Genomic DNA, 20,244 nt, shown 5'->3' with positions numbered 1-20,244 from the left:
ATCAAATATTTCCCAGTCTCCTCCAAGTGCCTTGTCCAGAGCTGTCCTGGAATCAGCTGTCACACAGCCCACTGAGCGTGGCAGTGCCAGCACTGATCAGCCATGCTGCTCTACTGTGCATCCCCCCAAAACCTCAGAGCTTCCTTGGGACAGAGAAACCAGTCACACACACTGGATCTTCTGCAAGGATGCCAAAAGCCCTGGGGGGAAATGTCACAAGTCCTACACAAAAACATGGAAAGTCTCTATTAATTCCAACTTGGTGCTGCTGCAGCTGAGCAATAACGTTGCCTGAACACAGATTTGCATTTCTCATCTAGTTCAGCCTTGCAGTTCCAATCTATTGCTGCAGCTTCTGGCTAATATTTGCTCACTAATGTGTCACCACCGGCCAAACGTTAGTGTAAAACTCTGTCTAAAGCTCACATTCACCTGTTTGCGTGTGTGGCTGTGTTAGCAGGCAATGAGGTGCTCTGGCTCCGGGGCCGAGCCCGAAGGTGCCAGCAGAACGCAGAGGCGGGAGGCGGAGGGTGCTGTAGCGGCCTTGAGCAGCAGTGACAGCAGCCATTCCCAGCGACTTGTGGAGGTGCCCAAGGCCCGACCGGGGCACCCAGCACAAACTCCGGGGCCAGGCGGGGAGCGGGGCTGCGGGGACCCGCAGGGCTGTGGGAATCAAACTCCCCTGAGGGCAGGGGCCGGGAGAGGCCCGGGATGAGGGACATGGCGGGAGTGGGCCGGGCCGGGCCTCGGCGGCCCCACAGGGCCTGTCTGCGCCCGTCCTGCGACTACCGCAGGAGAGGGAGGAGGCGAAGAAGGGGGCACACGTCCGGACTCTCCCCGAGCCTCGGCCCCAGGAGCTCTCCCGGCCGGGCCCGCCCCGCAGCGGCCCCAGGAACGATCCCGGCCGCGGCCCGATCCCGGCTCCGCTCCCTCAGGCCGCGGGGCGGGGCTGCGCGCGCGCGCGCGGGGCAGTCTCGCGAGGCGCCGCGCTCTCGCGAGAGGGGCGGGGCGGGGCGGGGCGGTGTCGCTGCATGTCCGAGCCGGGCGGCCCGGCCGGGGCACGTGGGGCGGCACCGGCACCGCTCCGGACCGGGCCCGGCACCGCTCCGGGCTCTGCCGCCGCGCCGGAGCATCCGTAAGTACCGCCCTGGGCCGCCGCCCGCCCGCTGCCGGAGTGGCGGGGCCCGCGGCCGCGGCTGTCAGCGGCGGCGCTGCGGGGCGCGCTGAGGGTGTTCCCGCTCCGCGCTCCCCGCCGTGCCTGCCTCGGTGCTGGTGCGCGGGCCGGGGCGGGAGCGCTCCCGCGCCGCCCAAGGTCAGCGCTCCGGCCCCGCCGTGACCGCGGCCGTGGGCTGGGGCCGGCCGTGCCGCAGCGGGCAGGGGCCGTGTGTGTCGGGGTGCGGAGCAGCGAGCGGCCGGTGTGGGCCCCGCGGGGGCAGCTCGGTGTCCTGCTCCCGGCATGGGGCGGTGAGGGGCCGGTCCGGGCCCTTCAGGGTAGCTCCGTGTTCCGCTCCCGGGATGCGGGCCGTTCGGAGCAGCTCTGTGTCCCGCTCCCGGGATGGGGCGGCAGCGGCTGGTCCGGGCCCTGCAGGGCCGCTCCGTGTCCTGCTCGCGGTCCCGGGCGGCCGCGGCCGGGGCGGTTCGCCCGTTCTGAGGGCAGCGCTGCGGCCGGGGCTGCCCGCCCGCCGTGAGGGCCGGCGGTGGCGCGGGCGGTGCGGAGTCGCGGTGAAGATTAAGGCATCTTGTGCTGTCTGGTCTGGCGAGCCTTGCCTGTGTTATGGTAATGGCCGTAAAAAGTGTTATTTGCAAAACTTCTGATGTGCTGTAGTGACTCCTTTTGTTCCGTAAGCCAGCATGGAATACAGGTGGGAGCAGAGGAATTAAATTATATTGCTACTGAGGAAGTGATGTTTGTAGTCTTGCTTTCCTGGGAGAATCCTTGTTTGCTCTCTCGTTTTCTTCTTCCCCTTAATTGATGCAAGGGAGATCTAAGTAACTCCTGCTCCAGAAATGGGCAACTTGATCTGTGCCTGGCCGAGTTCTTTACTGCAGTCCAGTAATTCCGTGAGGCAATGACCGCAGAATGGACAGGGATCCCAGCAAGGGCATCCTCTTCGTGGATGTTATCCATAGCAGCAGGAAATGGCACCAAAAGCTGCGTTTGGCTGCAGCCCACCTGTTGGGCAAGGCCAGGGGCTGTGGGATGGCAGAAGTCGGGCCTTCCCGTGTTGCCGGGGTTGTGCTGCACCTGCCGAGCGTTATCGGGCCCTGTGGACTTTGTCTCAGTGAAAGGAATTGGCTGGTGCTGCGGAAGGTGTAGCGCTGGTGTAACGTTGTGGCTGTGAATGATCTACCGAGCACGTGGAGCGGCTCCCCGGGAACCCAGGAACGGGGCTCTCCCTCCTCGGGAGCGCTGGGCCAGAGCTGCCAGAGCAGCTCAACAGAGCTGGCTCCTCTGCTGGGATCACTGTGTGACCCACTTCGGGTCAATTAACCTCCTCATTCTTTAATGAGCTGCTTGTGTAAGGGCAAAGGGCTGTGCAGGCACCTGCTGACCTGCTGTACCTGTCACCTGGTGAAGGGCCTGTGATTCTGGAAAAGGGCAGCACAGCCTCACTGTGACTCGTTCTGGTGTGCTTGCATGTGCTGCACAGTGCAAATGACCCGGAGGAAATGACAGCTCTCAAGTAAGTGAGGAGGGAGAAGTCTGTAGGGCTTGAGCAGTGCTTGAAGCAGGATGGAATCCACTGGAATCCATTCATGCCTTGATTTCACCTGACAGTCCTTCAGCTTCTGCTTAAGTTTCATTGAGCTCTTAAAGGACTTTTAAAAGCTCTCATGGGGTTTATGCAGGTCAGTCTCTCACTGCAATTGTAGCAGTATCTTCTGCAACAGGCTGTTTGCTCTCAGACATGAAGCTAATGATATGTTGGGGCTGCAGGGTCTGTGTGGATGGCACTGCAGGAGCTCAGTTGCTGTGTGTTAGCAGCTGTTTCGTACTTGGGAGTGCTCTCCTTATTCAGCCTTGGTTTAGAAACCCATCCAAGGAACCAGATTCCTTCTTAAAGAATGTTGGAGATGCTTTGAGATCGTAATACTGGAAATTATGGACTGCCTAGGAAGCCTTGGCTTTAACCTAGACACTCCACAACGCCTGAAATGGGGGAAGAGGAATTCCCTCACTGCCCAGGGTGTGAGGCAACAGGACCTGCAGCTCGGATCCACCACAGTTTGTCTGTTCCCAAAGGTGCAGATTGCCTGTGGAGTTAACTGTGACAGGAGTTTGCTGCAGGAGTGCAGCCAGAGCTCTCAGAGCCAGCAGCAGTTGGATTTGTGGTGGCTGAAACTCTCTCTTCACTTTGAAAACATTGCAGGCTGGCTGCAGGGGGATTGGAGAGCAAGTGCACTTCTGCAGGAGCAGTTATCTGAAGAGCATAATGCTTTTAAAGCAACATAGCCCACTTATCTGTGCCTCTCCTTGTTCATGTGCACTTAACTCATGTAAAAAAAATGATTTAAGGTATTTCTAGCGTCCAGGGAGCCTGTAATAGGATTGGGGCTGATATCCCAGTTGCCCCTAGCAACATCTAGAGCTAATAAAAAGCATTAATTGCAGCATTAATTACTTATAATTGTTTCATGTTTCAGATCTAATGATTAGCCTTTTTTAAATCCTGATTTCTAACTGCAGTGCTTTTGTGGAGCTCTTAATGCAAATGGCTGGTTAGACTTCATGAAATGATGATTAAGTTCAGGCAGCCACACTCAGATATTCAGAAAAAGCTATTTTATTCTTCAGGTGTTTAATATTTCCTGGAAATTGAAGCTGTTGCAGTTGTTTCTCATGGGGATTGCTAGAAGGGGAGATATTTGCATGTCCCAAACTGCTTTTTCAGGTGTTCTGTCTTCAGCTGGTTCACTGTACATTTTTTTATTGTCCACTCTGTGGATTCTGGTCCTGCATTTTGTCAGCTGGAAGCTAACTGGATTTTTGGGTCCTGTACTAGCAGAGATGAATATTCCATAAAAGACCATTTAAAATCATTCTTGAGCAAACAAATCACTGCTGCAGACCTGTCCTGGTCGGGGTTGCTTTTGACCTCTGCTGCCACCTGGCACTGAGGATGAGAAACTTGCCATGTGCTGTGGCTGGTTTTTGACTCTGGGTATAAATAGCAGCAGTTCCTGGCAAAAGTTCATGATTTTCATGTGCCTCTGGTATCAGAGGCCTCAGCTTTGCTTGGAGATGAACCTGGGAATGGGGAACTCTGGAGATCTCTGTGGTGAGGCTGGCGTGTGCTGTGCCACTCTCATAGCCTTTGTTCATACAGGTGTCTTCTGCTCCTTCCCATGAGTGGCTCTCAGTGGAGCCGTTGCTGTTCCCTCCCAGCACAGGGGAACACAGGGCCTCTCCTCGCTGATTGCTGCCCTTCCTCTCTGAGTGCTTCTGCAGTTTCTCCTCCAGCCCAGCCTTGGCCACAAGGCTGCCAACCAGACTGCAGTGCTTTTTGCTCTCTGCCCAAGCCCAGTGCAGCTCTTGTTTTGGGAAGCTGTTTGTCAAGGTCTCGTGGCTGTGCCCAGCAAACATCCCATGAGCAGAGCTGCTGCTGCTCCCCAGATACCTGGGGACCTGTTTGGTCTCTGCTGCTCCTGGCTCTTGCAGCCCTATCAGTGTGTTTGCTGGAAACCTCCCTGTCCTGTCTCCTTGAAGATTCCAACTTGTTTTTGTCTCCTGTGCAGAGTGTATTGGAAGCCCTTGGTTAGTTTAGTCTGTGTTCTGTGGAAATTGATAGAGATGCCAGCCATCTGACTCAGGTGGCTGCTTTTAAATCTTCATTTATAAGCTGTGCGTGTAGTGGCCACTACTCTGTGTTACCCATAGCAAGGGCTGCATTGGCTTCCTTACGTAGAAGCAAACACAAAAGGCTGATTATTGTATGTGTTTATTCTGAAGCTCTGGAAAATAATTTCTTCTGTTCTCCAGCCTGAGTGAAAATGCAGAGAGAATGAAAGATAAAACTTTTCCCAGATGCAGATCTTTGTAATATGTTGATAGGTTATAAGGAGAATAACAGCTGCTTTACCTGTACTGTGGGGGTACAGGTAGAGTGGTACAGAAGCAGTTTTTGGTGCTTGCTGAAGTATCTGAAAGACTTTTCTGGGAAAGTGGAGAAAAAGCTCTCTGCAGTAGAGGATTCACAGGCAGACACCAACTTGGGTGAGGAAACTATAAATAATGAAACAACTGGAGCAGGGAGGTAATAAGATATCAAGAGCAGTATGGAGCTCAATAACCTAATAGGATTAATGTTAATTACAAACTGTTCATTCCTGCAGAGCAGGAGCACCCAAGGCCCTGCCTGAGTCCATGAGAGCAATGCTGAGGGTTGCTGGGGATTGGTGTTTGTGTCCTTGTGAGCTTCTTAATTTCCAAAACATGTATTAAAAAACCCTACAGGTTGGCCCAGCTGATTCTTTTATTGTAAAGCTCTGAGTGTGGAAATAAATAGGAGTGTTCTGAGTCCTGCATTGGTGCAAAGGCTGCTGCAGGAGCTGTGCTGGGCCAGGGCTGGGCTGCTGAGTGGGGGAAAGCACAGAACCAACAATCAGTGTGGCAGCTCCAGCTGAGGGGGACTGAGCTCTTGTAGGAACAGCACTGATGCTGATTACACTGAAAGCAGTTTTTATCTCAGAGATAAAAGACAGCCTGGTGTTAATGGTGTTTCTTGTTCCAGAGCACTAGTTTAATTCTACATCAACCAGCTTTTTCAGCCTTTTACTTAAGTCGCAGTTTATCCTTCTGCAAATAGGAGACTGCTGGTTCCTAAATATTCTAAGGTTGTGAAGTGGCTTCAGTGGTGGTTTTATTCAGAGAGGAGCCTGTTCCTTGGGCTCACAGCCCATGTTTACTGGGCTGTGAAAAGGTGGTGTTGCTTAAGGGCTATCTCTTGCTGTTCTAGTCTTTCAGTGCTACTGTTTGAAGCAGAAATTGCTGCACAGCACTTGCCTTTAATTAGTTAAGTACAGAGAGACTTCCCTGTTGGCTTCTTTTAAAACAAGTGCCACCCAGTTTGAGATCTTGCTGGCCTGGCTCCTACCTGTCTCTGGGTGTTGGTAGCTCCTGAGTCACGCAGTCTGAGCTCCTGGCTCTGGGTGCTGTTGGGTTTGGTGGGGGTACTCCAGGCTGGCTGCCCAGAGGGCTGGGGAGGCTGTGGAATCTGGTGGCCCATTGACACCCTGGTGATGCAAGGGCTGGCAGGCTGCTGTAGCTTCACAGCTCCCTCCTGTAAGCTCAGGCCAGGGCTGCTGCTGACCTGCATGGGAGGAAACCCCCTGTGCTCTGCAGCTGGAACAGCTGGGAGCACGTGCTGCAGCAGGACTGGCAGGAGGGCCCTCTGGTGTGGATGTTCTGCCTCCTGCATCTTGTGTGAAGCACAAAGAAGCTGCCGTTAGATAATGCAGTGCCACGTGCCAGTTCAGCTTTCGATGAAAATATGCCTCATGCCAAGGGTGGGTTATGTAAGTCCTTACGTCTGTCTCAGTGCAGCAATTTTTCTTATTTTAATCTCAACAGTAGGGCCCCCAGTTCCTTAGGTTTTTGTTAACTCCCGTTCTTATGCCTCCTATAAGGCAGAGCATGTGCTACCAGTTATTTTTAGCATGGAAAAATTTAAGAGCCCACGTGGTCCCATTTAGTCTGAACCATGCCAGCCTGTCCAGTTCTCTTTCACCCAGATAGTATTTATTTCCCAAGTGCTGCTTCACTAACTGCAGGGTTTGTCAGGAGGCATCCTGGCCTTGCTGTTGAAGCTGCATTTCCAATTTGCTCTGTGATCCTTTAGGACGGGCTTTAATTCCAGCCTTGATTTCCACAGCTTTCAGGGTTTGGAAGCCTCTCAAGTGCAGGGGCAGAGGGAAGCGGAGGAGCCAGGACCGGCTGAGGGCACGTCCCTGCAGAGCATGGGGGCTCAGGCACTTGGGAGTCATCCTGGCCTCTCTCCTGGTGGAGACTCGAACCAGCTCACCTTCAGAACAGACGTCCTTGTGTGTAGGAAGCCCTGAGATTCTGAGCAAGTGCTTGCTGAACTCCTCTCGGACCTGGAGAATGAATTATCTGGCGTCCCCGGGAACCTCGTGCTGCGAACATTTCTGACCTTATAAGGCTGTGAGTGCTGAGGGCTCTGTGTCCTGGCCAGGAGACAAGGTGGCTTAGAACTGCTCTGGGACCCTAATGTAAACCAGTAGAGTAAATTGGCTGTCCTTGGCTTTTTTCTCAGGTAGGTAATGTGTGCATTCTTTCTTGTCCTCATCTCCTTGCTCTTTACCAGCAGTTTTCCATAAATCAAGTCAGGACACAGACTTGGAGAGCTGACAGAGCCCTCCTCTCCCCTTGGTGCCTTGATCCCATCCTGACGTGTAGAGGCAATTATTTAGCAGTTTGGAGAAGTCTCATGGCCCAGCTGCAGCTCTCCAGCCCATGATAGGTGTGACATTTAGGCCGGATTCCCGGCGTGCCAGAGGGAAGTGGAAGTGGCTGGTGCTGGGCTGAGCGCATACAGTGCATGAGCTCTGCACTATTTATGGTGCAGGGCTGTTGGGGCCCTGCCTCTTGGGAATGGTGCTGGAGATGCAGTGTTTTCTGGGGGCTCTGGCTGCTGCAGGCTGCTCCTCTCCTGTCCAGAGCTGCTGCATTTCCCAGCTGGCTCCTCCTGCCCAGAGAGGGAGGGTGCAGGCCCTGCTGGGCCAGGCTCCCTCCCTCTTGGCACTGCTTGAGGGCATGTGATTTGACAAGTTGCCATTTTCTGTCCTGCTGCTGGCAGGAAAATCCCAGGCTTTCTTCCCCCAGTGTGTTAAAATGATCCCATTGCCACTGCAGTCCTGAGCTGGCTGTCAGACAGTGGGGGGATGGCTTGGTTGCTCTGGGACAGGTTGGGCAGTGGATTTGGGGCAGGAGTGGACAAGGAGCGGTGTCCCAGCCCTTGGGGTGGGCAGTTTGATCCGCTGTCCTCAGGCATCACGTGCAGCCAGGCTGTGACCAGCGTGGCAAGATCTGCCAGAGCTCCTGCCAGGTCTGTGTGAGGGGATGTTTGTTGGTGTTGAGCTGTTTCCCGGCCAACCCAGCACTCCGGGATGTCTGCTGGCATCCCGTGCACAGCCACTGCCTTTCAGCCTGCTCTAACCGATGGCCGGATGTGCAATTCCTGTTTCACATGATCCTGGTAGTGATGCAGCTCTGGCTTAAATAAGAAATCAAAAACGTGAAATCAAATGAGCATTGCAAGGAGCTATCAGCTAATCCAGCAGTCCCCAATCATCCAGGTATCATAGAGGAGTGAAGATCTATGTCCTAAATGATGATAATGTTCAGAATGACTCACAGAACTGTTTTGTCTGCCAGACTTCAGGACAGGCTTGTCCCTCTGGGGCATCCTGCAACCATCTCCCTGTGCTGCAGAGCTGCATGGGGCTATGGTTTGGACAGTTGGTGCAACTTAGTAGGGAATCAGATAATAATAGGGCTGTCTGTTTAATTGGGAATGCTTGCTGGGAATGGACTTATGTGAACTACTTTAATCTGGGTTTGTAGTGTGCCTGAGAGACAGCTTGTAGGGTAGTTCTGCATTAATTACAACAACTTGGGCACGCAGCAGATGAGCACTCACAGCTCACAATGTGCCATTGTTCTGGGCAGCATAAAGGGGAACCTTTTGTCTTGGGGATGTAGAGGCTTCACCCTTTCCATTTGCCAGCTTCCAAACACAGAACAGCCACAGTATTGCATAGGTTTGTTGGGTTTTTAATTCTAAGATCCCAGACATTGCCATTAACAGAGGGCTCACCTCTTAGTTACTTAGTTTATTTAATCAGATACAAATGTCCAGTGGACATGCAAGTCTCTGTGTAGAACAACATAAATGCCTTATTTGTGATGTACTGGGAATATTACTGAACTTAAATCGTCTCTGCAGCTGACCTTTAATTTGGGATTGAACAAGCAATTTTCTAGTCCCTGCCTTTGCCATGCTTTCATTCATTTGTGTGCCTCAGTGTCTGGGCCCTGCAGGAAGCAAGGCAGAGTCTGAGCTAGTGTGGGTGAAGTTGTGTGGATGCTCCTGTGGAATGGAGAGTGTGGCTGGAGGAGGTGAGAAATCTGGGGTGAATGAGATTATCTGAGGCTCTGACACTGGGTTTGAGCCCGAGGGAGGCATGGTTTTGTCCCTCAGTTAGAATGTCATCAGCTTCCTGTGGAGATTGTGGCCTGAAGGAGTGTTGCACTGGGAGCTGTGGCTGGGGTATTAGTTCTGATAACAGAAGGGGTTTTTTGGTTGAGACTCACTGGGGCCAACTGCTTTGGTTGTCCTCTCTTGTCATAGAAATATTATGCTTCTAAAGAGGAGCCAGATAATGCTCTCTTCCAGTGGGTGGCTCCCATTTCTAAGATTTTGCTATCTCCTGAAAACAATCTTTATTTTTGTTCCTTGCTGGCAAGAGTCTTGAGGGCTGTTTGGATTAAAGCCTGTCTGTGTAAGCACCCTCAGACACGTGGTGTTTTGCTTTAATTCCTGTGCAGTGAAAATATAAACTGTAAGTGCTTTGCAGCAAGGCTGTTTGGGATGTGGTAACAGTTTAGCTGTGCATTCCTGTTGCAGACATTCCTTAAGGAAAAGGGAAGGCATGGCAGCCCTGCCCCATGAGGCTTGCCAGTGAAGGAGGATGACTGGCTGTCCAGGTGGGAAGGAGGTCACAGGCCTTGCAGAGGAAAAGGGAGAGCTGTCAGCTTTCAAGTCAGGGGAGTGGCAGCTGTCAGTGTAGTGAGTTTGGATGTAGAATAAACTTTGGAGCTGCATTCCTAAGGCTTTAGAGGAGTGTGTGTTGTCAGAGTCCAGAGCCCTCGGGAATGGGGTGCTGCCTTTCAAGGGAGAGCTGGGAAGCCCTGCTGTGTGCCAAGCCCCTGCCATGGAATGCTGTGGTCCCCTGGGCTGGGAGCCCAGCCTGGTGCTGGAGGAACCTGCTGTGCTGGAGGCTGTCCTGGGGGCAGGACTGAGCTGTGGAGATGTGAGGCAGAGGAGGCAAGGGGAAATTAAGTGCAGAGGTGAGGAGGGGTGAAATCATTGAACATAATGATGAGACATGTCCAGATATCCCTAGTCTTGGGTAAAGATCTTGTTCTGTGGAGTGCTGGTAGAGCAGAGATGTGCATTTCTAGAGCAGCTGGAAAACAAGCCTGACCATGCTAATAGCAGTACCTCGGGGCACTTATGGGACCTCCTGCCACCTTCCCTGGGACTATTTTAATGCTATTTGTGTTTCTCCTAGGTGTAACTGCTGAAGCCCTGTAAGATGGCTTTACGCTTCCGCAACTTCGTCCCGTATGCCATTCCCGGAGTGCTGGCGCTTCTTGGCTGCTGGTGGATCTATTCCTGGAGAAAAAAGCACTCGGGCTATTGCAACAAACAAGCAATAGCCATTGCAAGGGAGAAGCAGGAGGAAGTATCAGAGAGCGATGCACGTCCCAAGGCAGAAGCATGTGTCCCTCGGAGAGTGCCTCTGTTGTCAGAAGAGGAGTGCCTGGAGCAGCCAGCCCCCAGCTCCCTGCTGCCTGCGGGGCTGACAACGCCCTCTCCCCTGCACCCAGCTCACGAGGGGCCAGAGCTCTCACGGGACCCCCCAGACCTGCCAGCCACAGCAGCTGGGCCCAGCCCCAAGGACGACAGTGAGCAGCTGGAATCGGTAGGATCTGGAGAGGGAGGCGGTGTCCCTGCTCGTGCCTCGCTCCCTGTGCTGGCTGGGAGCTCAGAGTGTGACCAGAACATGGCACTGGGGCAAGGCTTGGGGGCAAACCAAGGCCAGCAGCCACCCCTGACACAGGAGTCTTTGGGAGTCACGGAGGACACCAGCAACACGGAGCAGTCGGATGAGTCTTCGTTTAAGCCCCCTGAGGAAAAGCAGATGCCAGGAATTGTGCAGTCAGCTACTGGCTCTGTGACAGCCTGTTGCTTGGGATTGGAGAAAGAAGCCGGTGCCCCACAAGCCTTTCTGAATGAAGCTGAAGTATCAGGTCACAAGGATTCTGCAGTGAGTGTGTTACCAGGGAGTTTGGAGTCTACCTGTCCAAAGCAGTCCAGGGAAGAAGAGATGTCCGAGCCAATCACTGGTACTGTACCAGTGTGTCAGAAGGACACACAGCCAAAAGGAGATGAGTTGGAAAGAGAGAAGATTGGAGGAGTGAGTTTGGACAAGGAAGTAGAGAAAATTGAGCAGGTAGCAATACAGATAATTTCCAAGGTCATTTTGGCAGCAACTGAGGAAGTGCTGTCGGGTTCTGCAGGTGATGCATCCCCTTGGCTCTGCCAGGCCAGCCGGGCTGAGGCTCCTCTGGGAATGGAGAGTGTTGCTGCCTCTGCTCAGGCGCCTGTGGAGGGAGCCACAGCAGCTGATGAGGGTGTGGCTGCAGGGGAGCAGGGTCAGGGTGTGACAGGTTGTTCATCACACGGCTGTTGGGCCAGCCCTGTTCAGGGGAGCACAGAGGACTGTCAGGTAAAGAGCTGTGTGTGCAGGGAGTCCCAAGGATTTGGTCGGACTCAAGTGGAGAACTCTCTGGAAAAGTCACCTTTGTCCATGGAGGACTCTGGGTATGGCACACACACACCTGGAGGTGGGATGAGTGTGGAGGAGCCCCTGCAGAGCACAGTGCTGTCTGTCACATCAGAGCAGCACTCGGACTCACTGAGCACAGCCTCAGCCCCAGACACGTCTGCTGAGCAGCGCTTGGAACCAAGGGAGACCCCCTCTGCTGCGGGGCTGCCCGAGGGCAGCACGGTGCCCTACAGCAATGGGATCCTGAAAGAGGATGGGCCAGACCTGAGTCAGGAGTGTAGCAGTGCTCCAGGCACAGATGGAGATCACTCAGAAGGTAAGGGACTGCAAAATCCTCCTGCAGAAAATGTAGTGAACACGCATTGCTGGGGAGCACCTTGCAGGTGTGAGATCTCATTCCAGTGGTTTCTGGTGACCTCTGGGACCCCCTGGCTGCTTACCCCTGTTTGTGGGCTGCTGCTGACAGGAAGGTGAGGCAGGTTCTGAGGTGCTGCTGGAGGAGCCAGAGCAGAGCTCTGATGAATTCTGATAGAATCAGCTGGTTGCAGAGCAATTACCCTGAAGCCTTTTTGTTTGGAGGGGCAGGTGCATGCCAAGAAATCCCAACAGGGAGCAATATTCATGGAGTTCCCCCATCTGTCTGTGCTGCTTTTCCCTTGTAGATGCTGGATGATGTGTGCCTGGCACAGTACATGCAAAGCTGTCTGAGCAAACATTAGCCTGTGTGACCTTGGGGAGGGATATTAAAATCCTCTGTAGGACCCTGTGGTGCCAACAGCCCTTAATGACAGGGGATGTCTCTAGTAATTGCTACAAAGCAGTTGGAACACTGCTTGTTTCAAGACATGGGGGTTGAGTTTGCCAACAATGAAGGATTGAACCCACGGAATGTTTTCACTAGTGAGAGTAAGCCAGGAGGAGAAGGTATTGCCTTGTTGTGAGTGCTGGTGTGACAAGAAGGCCCAGGAATGAGTTGTGGAGCCTGGTGGCACTGAGACACTGAGGTGGGGAGAGGGGAATGCAGCGGGTAAAGCTGATAAGGTGGCAGTGCTGGACAACAGGTCACCCAGCTGACCTTCACGTCCAGGCTGTGAGTCTTAAATCTTCCCTTTGCCTACAAAGCCGATGCCAACAGCTGCACCCTTGGCCTTTCTCAGCCTCTGTGCTGTGTTACCCATTAAGATGTGGCAAATGTGAAGCAGCTCTTGGGTTCATTTTTCTCTTTGGTCTCACTGCATGGTCTGAATACTTGCAAGCAAGTGAGGATCTTCATGTTTCTGCTTGTTAATGGGAGGAAGGACCAAGGTCGTGTTACACTGGCTGTATCAGAGATGTGGTCAGGAGGAGGCTGTTGGAGTTTGTCCCTTTCCCAGGCAGAAATGTTCCTGGTATCAGCTGATGGTTTAGGAGCAAAATGCACTTCAGCTCTTGCACCTTAATTCTTCAAATATAGGGCAAATTTGGGCAAAAGGCAGCCCCCTACCATGCCTCACAGTGGGCACATGTAGCACTGGGGTCACTCTGCAGCCCTTCCCTTTGGGGTGGGAATGTAAGTGTGGGTTTTGGGGGCAGTCTGAATGCTTGTGTCTGTCTCGTAGGTTCAGATGTAAATAGTGTGGATTTTGTGGACAGTGGCAATGCCATGAGGAAGACGGTGGCTCGCCAGAACGCGAAGCTGGAAGGAGGATCCAGCAAGCCAGACTTTGTTATCTGGGAAATCGAGGTCCCAAAGGTAACCAGCTGCTGGCCTGCTCAGCATCCTGCCCTCCACAGCCACCTCCTGGTCTGCTGCTGGCTCTGTGCCATCCCAGGGAGATCAGCAGCCAGTCCAGGACAACCGGAGCATTCTGCTCCCGTTAGGACTCACAGGGGTGAGGAGCCAGTGCACAGCTGTAAACATGCAGCACTCCAGGGCTGCACCCAGGGAAATGGTGCTGGTTGAACTTGTTATTCTCCATTATCTTCCATCCAGCCTGGAAGTCCAGTGCTTTGAAAGCATCCAGGAGGCTTTGAGGGTACACAGGTATTCAGAACAGGGGATTGTCAAAATGAGCTGTGCTTACTGGTCTGAGCTCATCCCAGACCCCCTGAGCTCTGCACTGGTCCAGCACTGCCTTGTGTTTATCCTGCCTGTAATGGGGGAACTGAGAATGTGGGTGGTGTAACCCAGAGAGGGCAGAGATGTTTGATCTGTGTTTCCCTTCCTGACTGTTGCTTTCTTGTCCCTTTCCTGAAGGAATTGGTTGGCCGCTTGATTGGCAAACAGGGGAGGTTTATGAGCTACCTGAGACAAGCGTCTGGTGCCAAGATTTATGTCTCAACACTACCTTATTTCCGTGACTCCCAAGTCTGTCACATCGAAGGTGAGTGGAATATGTCTCTATTCATGGTCTATTGGGGGATTTAATTAGATGAGCAAGGAATTTAAATGGATTTAGTGGCTTCTGAGTCCAGTGCTTTTCAAAACTCCTCTGGGCAACCTCTTAAAACTTACACTGTTGAGGTAGTGCAGGAGGATCCTGGCAGTTGTATTTCTTCAAGTGACAGGACTGGAGATGTCCTCAGCATGCCCATGCTAGAGACTACCCATGGGTTTCTTGTCTTCCAGGGACCTCTCAGCAAGTGGAGAAAGTCCTGAGCCTGATTGGCAAGAAGTTCAAAGAGCTGTGTCTCACCAACATCTACACCCTCCCTCCGCCGATGCCAATGCCGCTTCACTCCCTGCTCGTGTCCGCCTGGGTGAGTCGCGGCTCTGGCAGTGCTGGGGCTGGAGCTTGCGTTGCCAGCAGCACTCACGACAGTTTTTCCTCCCCGTGGCAGCTGTTCCTCCCCGATGGAGTCACTGTGGAGGTGGTGGTGGCACACCAGGTGGACGCAGGGCACATGTTCCTGCAGCAGCACACGCACCCCACGTTCCACGTGCTGCGCAGCCTCGACCAGCAGATGTTCGCCTGCTACTCCCAGCCCGAAATCCCAACCCTGCCCACTCCAGTAGAAGGCAAGTCATGGATGCTCACATGTTGTTCTGTTGAGAAAGTTCTGGGCTCCTGTGCAAACCTGTTGTCCCTGAGTCAGGTGTGGGAAGTTCCCAGTGGATGAGGATGTGATAGCTCACGTGTCATCTCATCTTTAAGCTGCTGCCAGAGTACAGATGTTGCTCTGCTCTCCCTTACCCTGCTCATCCCTGGAGTACCTCCCAAGCCACGTAGCTGCATGTTGAAATTCAAAGTGAGATCAAGCCTGTCTCAGCTTATTTCCAGTCAACCTGGCATCTGGGGTATTTGTGCTGGTAGTGTGGATCTGCTCCCTCACCTTCATAGCGTCACTGTATCCGTGTCTGCACCTGCTGTGAAGGGTGCATCACATGGACAGGGGTTGTGTATTCCTGTGTGGAGACAGGAAGGGAACTGGGTACCTGGGCAGGGCAGCTTGGTTGTGGCAGACAGAGCTGAGAGTAAAACCCACCAGTCCTTTGTCTCAGCTGCAGGCCTGGTGTGCTGGGGCTGTGGGGGATGTTGCAGGAAGATGGAAGCAGCCTAAGAAATGCTGTTGGTTCTCCATAGATAAATGAGCAGCACTGCTCATGGCTGAAGTGCTGATTTTTGGAAATCCACTTATCCTGAGCCTTTCTTCTCTGCATTCTGGTGTTTTGCAGTTGGCATTATCTGTGCAGCTCCAGGCCTGGATGGGGCATGGCTCCGGGCTCAAGTCATCAGCTACTTCGAGGAGACCGATGAGGTGGAGCTCAAATACGTGGACTATGGAGGATATGATAAAGTGAAAGTTGACACACTCAGGCAAATCAGGTCTGTAGATCCTCTCCCGTGACCTGAGGCCATGTCTGCCTCAAATCCTAATCACAGGACTCTGTACAATTTGAATTCTTAAAGGTTTTTCACAGCTGAGGTGGGAAATGGTGGAAAGGTTCAGCTCAGCAATGAGTGTGCGTTCTTGGGAGCACCGCAAGATCCTGCAAGGCTTTTCTGAAGGGAGGGGAGAGGAAATGGCAGCTTCTGCCACTTCAGTGTGGAAGCTGAGGAAAAGGATGCCTTCAGGAGGCCTTGAAGTGTAATTGATTGAGCCAGGAATAAGCTCCTGATTCTCTGTGCTCCAGCCCCTCTGTCTGGGACAGCTGTGTTGGATCAGGGGTTTCTTACACAGGCCCATTAAATACTTGATTGTGCCCCAGAGCTGGGAGACAGGCAGCACAGCCTCCCTGGTGGAGGTGGGTTTTGCTTAGAGCCTGATCCAGCTTGGCATGTTAATCAGACAATTTATTGCTGCTCTTAGATTGCTGGGAGAATTGTCTGATTTGTATTTTTTTGGCTTGACTGTCATTAATTTAAAACTGAATTCCTGTAAGAGCAATTTGATTAATCAATGTCACATTGAAGAATGTAGGAGTGATTTAAAGCCCTGTTCTTACTCTGATCCTCTTTTCTTTAAGGTCTGATTTTTTAACACTACCTTTCCAAGGAGCAGAAGTTTTACTTGACAATGTGGTGCCACTTCCAGGTAAATGGAGCTCTTGATGTACTGTTGGCCCTTCTCCTGCAGGTTTCCATGGATGCCAGATGTGTCCAAGCCATGATTCTGTCTAAACCTTCCACCCTCTATTGCCAGTGCAGCCTCTGATGTGACAAGAGGAACGACTGGAAAAATTGTATTGTATTCTTCTAAATGTGCTAGCATGGCATAACCTGTCAGAATCCAGGGGAAAGATGATAAATGTTCAAGCTTTTCCCTGCTTGAAGGAGACAATGAATTACTGTCCTAAGCAGCAAGTTGGCAGGACTGGCAGGGTGTAGGTGCAGTAGCTGTAACTGCTCTAATTCTTCTGTCACAGAGCTGCTGTAAATGCAAACTTAGTTTTTAATCTGCACACAGATACCTGACATTTTCCTCCTGAAATGACTGATTTGTAGAGTTCTGTGTTCAAACTCCAAGCCTGCAAGCACTGGGAGAATGTCAGTCACTGCCTGGAAACACTTTGGTTTGCTTTTTTTGTCCTTGGGTCTGCTCAGGTGCTGGGCACCTGTGGTACAGACACTTTGGGTTCCCAGTGCCAGGGGTCAGCAAAGCCCTGAGGGACCTGAGCTTGGTTTATTGAGGATCAAAATGACAATGGCAGCTCCAAGGTGTTGCAGAGATGTACTTTGCTGTCTTTAAAGCCTCCTGATTCATCAGCTACTTGTTTACATGATTGTGGCTGGTGGCTGTAGGAAGCTCTTCATCCTTTCCTTTCCCTGCAGAACCAACAGCCCCAGGGATGGTATCAGCTGGCTGTGAGGGATCTCTGTCTCTAGGAGGACAGAGAACATTAACTCAGTAGTCCTTTCTGGCCTGGAAAGTCTGTGCAGGACCTCATGTGTTTCCTCTGCTCTGCTTTTCCCACAGATGAGGATCACTTTTCCCCGGAAGCCGACGCTGCTGTCAGTGAGATGACCAGAGGTGCTGTCCTCGTGGCACAGGTACAGCCCCTGTCTGGAGAAGCCTTGCTGCTGGTGGCACTGCTGGTGTCCTCTGCCCTGCACTGTGTGTTACATAAACCCCAAAGCCAGAGCCTGGCTCCTGGGAAGTGCTGGGGCTGGGAACTCCCATCAGCACTGCCTGGAACTGGAGGGGATGAGTGTTCCCTCTTGTTTGTGATGCAGGCAGGGGGAAGGGAACCTGGATATGGTTACAGAGCACAGCAGGGCCTGGTGTCCAGCAAGTCTGGGGTCCCCTGGGTGTGCACTGCTTTGCCAGTCCTCCCTGGTTTTACACCATGGACATGTGGGATCTGGCTGCAGCTGGCCAGAGGCAGCCCTGGGACGTCTGGTGATGTCCCAGAGACTTGCAGGCAGCACCTGCTTGCAGTCCAGAAGTGCTCACCTCTTCTGAAGTGCTTCTGGTAGTAGCTGTGGCTGTCCATGTGAGGGACTTGGCGCCAGAATTGCTGCACACTCACGTTTTTCTGTGTTTCCAGGTCACAAATTATGACAGTGTCACAGGGCTGCCACTGATACAGCTGTGGAACTTGATGGGAGATGAGGTGGGTATATGCTGAAGACTCTTTAATCATAAACCTTTTATTGTTGATTAGGAATTTTCAGAACCACTGTTTGTTGCTGTGGCTTGTTCACTTATCTACTCTTTGGGTTTTTTCCCCCTCCCTTTAGGTGGTGTCAATAAACAGGACTCTGGTGGAAAGAGGGTTTGCTCGGTGGCTCGACTACTAGCAATGTCCTAGATGCCTTGACTACTCTTTCTGCAGAGAAAAAACAAAAGACAAAATCTTGTTTTGCACTGTTACAATTCGGTTTGGCAACTTCCCCCGAGGAGACCCGCTCACACCTGCCTGCGGAGTTTTGTGGTCCATTGAAACACGTTTTGCTCAACTGTTACCATTTCACTAGAACAGATACCTCATCTCCTGGAAGGGGGTGTTCAAAGCCATAATGACAAATACTGTAGCTTTAAAGCAAAAAGTCCTCCCTGGCCTCTGCTCAAATTTTAAATGCAAAAGATGTCAAAGCCTTGGGGGTGGCAGGAGGCAAAGCCCCCAGAACGGTAACCGCGCTTTGGTTCCGGCTGTGTCGCGCCCCACGAACACGGTGTCTGCTTTTCCCAAAAGTTACATCGGTTGTCCTCTTTTTAACAGGCCCTGCCTATGAAATTAATGAATGTTATTAAGGAATTTAATGTTCAGTTATGGATTTTTCTGTATTGTGCCAGTAACCTGCACAAACAGCATCCATCTTGTGTCTTCCTTGCGCCAGGAGGTGGAGGAGTTGTGTTCCTGTGTCTCACTGCAATCATGGATTTTAGGCTTGATCTGCTCTCCCTGCAGGGGCTTGGAGTGCAGGATGTTACCACTACAATTTTTGCTCTGAAATGTCATGTATTTAAAGAAAAGAAACTGCTTGCCAAGCCCAATTGTAGTTTATATTTTTCTAGCCGTGCAAGTCTGTAAATATATATTAAAAAATCATTGTAATATTTTGTACAAGAAAAACACTGGAAACAAAGGGAACTTTACAGAAACTTTTTCACACCAAAATGTCCTATATAGGTAGAACTGGTATGGAGCTCATTAGGGTAGCCAAATTATTTGGAGCATCTGAATGTTGGGAGTGTTTCAGCTCTGCTGTATGAGGATTAGTGTCCCCTTAGGTTGCTGTCTGGTTGAAATTGTGATCGCTGCATCCTTTGCTATGTTGCTGTACAGATCTGTTAAAAAAAAAAAAAGTAACAACTTGGCATTACTCTTGCAGTGGTGTTCTCTCTCAATTTTTTGTGTTGCTCCTTTTTAGATTATTATTACGTATTTAAAATTTTGCTCAAGTAATTTAAGCTGACTTAATGCTCTTAAAGACATGCCCTCTAATGTGTATCATTTTAGATATGGATTGAGCTGGGATTTATTGCTGGCAGAGAAGACACTTGCCAGAAATTGTTGATGTAGTCAGTCCTCAGAAGCTACTTCAGGTGATTCAAGGATGTGCTCACATCCTGTGAGCTGACATGCCAGGGCATCACACATTTGGACAGTGGCCTACAGCAGCCTTTAGCCCAATCCCCTGTGCTAGGGAATGGTTATATCCTTTCTTGGAGTTCTCTCCTAGTCGATGCTTTGATTTAATGTTCATGTTTGCAGTAACATCCAAGGAAAACTAAATTGGGTAACTCAGATCTATAAAAAAATATATCCTTTTGGAATGTTTCTTTCCATTTCAATTAAAGCTCGAATTTTAAGCTGTCTTAGTGAAACTGTGATGACTTCAGAGCCTTCCTTTCCTGCCTCCATTAGAGCAGCCCTGGGCTCCTTGCTCTGCACCCGTGGGGTGGCTGTGTCACTGCTTATTGTTCATGGCAAAGTTTGACTTGTCTAAATGTTGGTGTTTTCTCTTCTTTGAGAGGTGTCAGAGTCAGGACTCTACAGCAGGGATGGGGAGCTCTGCCAGCACCAGCTCCGTGTTTTCCTCTGGCGCTGCACTGTGGAAGAACATCCTGTTCCTATTTGTGTTGAGAGCTGCCTGGTTTTTAAACTGCAGTAAAATAGAACATTGCAGGGGGAGAGGAACTGAAATGAGGAGGTGTTGGCAGGTAACAGATACACAGCTCTTTCTTCTTTAAAATCACAACTCTCAGCCTATACAGGAGCATAAATACAGGGGGCTATTTTAGGTTTGGGTTTTGTTTTGTATTGTGGTAAAAGTGAGTGGATTTGCTGAGCTGGGGAAGGTTGTAGTTGAATATGGACTGCTTGGAAAAGGCACAAGTCCAGAAAGGCCCAGGGGAGGTTGTGGCAGTGGGCTTGGTGCCCTGTCAGACCTGGGGATGAGCTGTGCTGGGTTTGGAGCAGGTCCTGCTGCTCATAAATCCAGCAGTGGCCCCCAAGCAGCTCTGTAATCCTTGGCTCGGCCTGAGGCTGAGCACAGGCCCATGGAGCTGAGCTGTCCCGTGGGTGCTGAGATTGAAGCCCTTCAAAGGGGCTTTTCCCTTTGGAAAGTGGTAATTTTATTAGGGGTGAAATGAATGAGGTCTCAGGAGATGCCTCATTCATACGCTCCTGGAGAGCTTCCACGGGCTGCACAGCACACTCCAGCACTCCCTGCCAAGCAGCCCCTGCCTGCCCAGATCCCCTCTCCAGGCTCTTCCCATGGA

The 20,244-nt window shown here is 51.7% G+C and overlaps 1 protein-coding gene across 3 annotated transcripts; it reads left to right on the top strand.

The window, feature by feature from the left end:
* The first annotated feature begins 1,049 nt into the window (after nt 1–1,049).
* AKAP1 (A-kinase anchoring protein 1) lies at nt 1,050–19,334 on the top strand. 3 transcript variants are annotated; one of them, XM_058037321.1, is made up of 12 exons: nt 1,079–1,135; nt 6,873–7,274; nt 10,315–11,911; nt 13,194–13,327; nt 13,832–13,958; nt 14,204–14,334; nt 14,416–14,593; nt 15,251–15,401; nt 16,043–16,110; nt 16,993–17,066; nt 17,564–17,629; nt 17,757–19,334. In XM_058037321.1, the coding sequence occupies exons 3-12, from the start codon at nt 10,339–10,341 to the stop codon at nt 17,814–17,816; spliced, it is 2,562 nt and encodes an 853-aa protein (XP_057893304.1). In that variant the 5' UTR covers nt 1,079–1,135; nt 6,873–7,274; nt 10,315–10,338; the 3' UTR covers nt 17,817–19,334. The 3 variants fall into 3 exon arrangements, with proteins under 3 accessions (XP_057893305.1, XP_057893304.1, XP_057893303.1); XM_058037322.1 differs by lacking the exon at nt 6,873–7,274 and having other exon boundaries at nt 1,050–1,135; XM_058037320.1 differs by lacking the exon at nt 1,079–1,135 and having other exon boundaries at nt 6,711–7,274.
* Nucleotides 19,335–20,244: the final 910 nt, after the last annotated feature.

Source organism: Melospiza georgiana, chromosome 19 (assembly GCF_028018845.1).
Source record: "Melospiza georgiana isolate bMelGeo1 chromosome 19, bMelGeo1.pri, whole genome shotgun sequence".
Taxonomy (NCBI): Eukaryota; Metazoa; Chordata; class Aves; order Passeriformes; family Passerellidae; genus Melospiza; species Melospiza georgiana.
The sequence above is the reverse complement of the archived record's forward strand: the minus strand, read 5'-3'. Positions and strand labels throughout refer to the sequence as shown.

Coding starts and splice junctions, on each gene's coding strand:
- AKAP1 (XM_058037322.1), top strand. CDS start 10,339: ATGGCTTTACGCTTCCGCAACTTCGTCCCGTATGCCATTCCCGGAGTG. Junction 13,328..13,831: donor GGGAAATCGAGGTCCCAAAG/GTAACCAGCTGC, acceptor CCTTTCCTGAAG/GAATTGGTTGGCCGCTTGAT. Junction 15,402..16,042: donor GACACACTCAGGCAAATCAG/GTCTGTAGATCC, acceptor CTTTTCTTTAAG/GTCTGATTTTTTAACACTAC.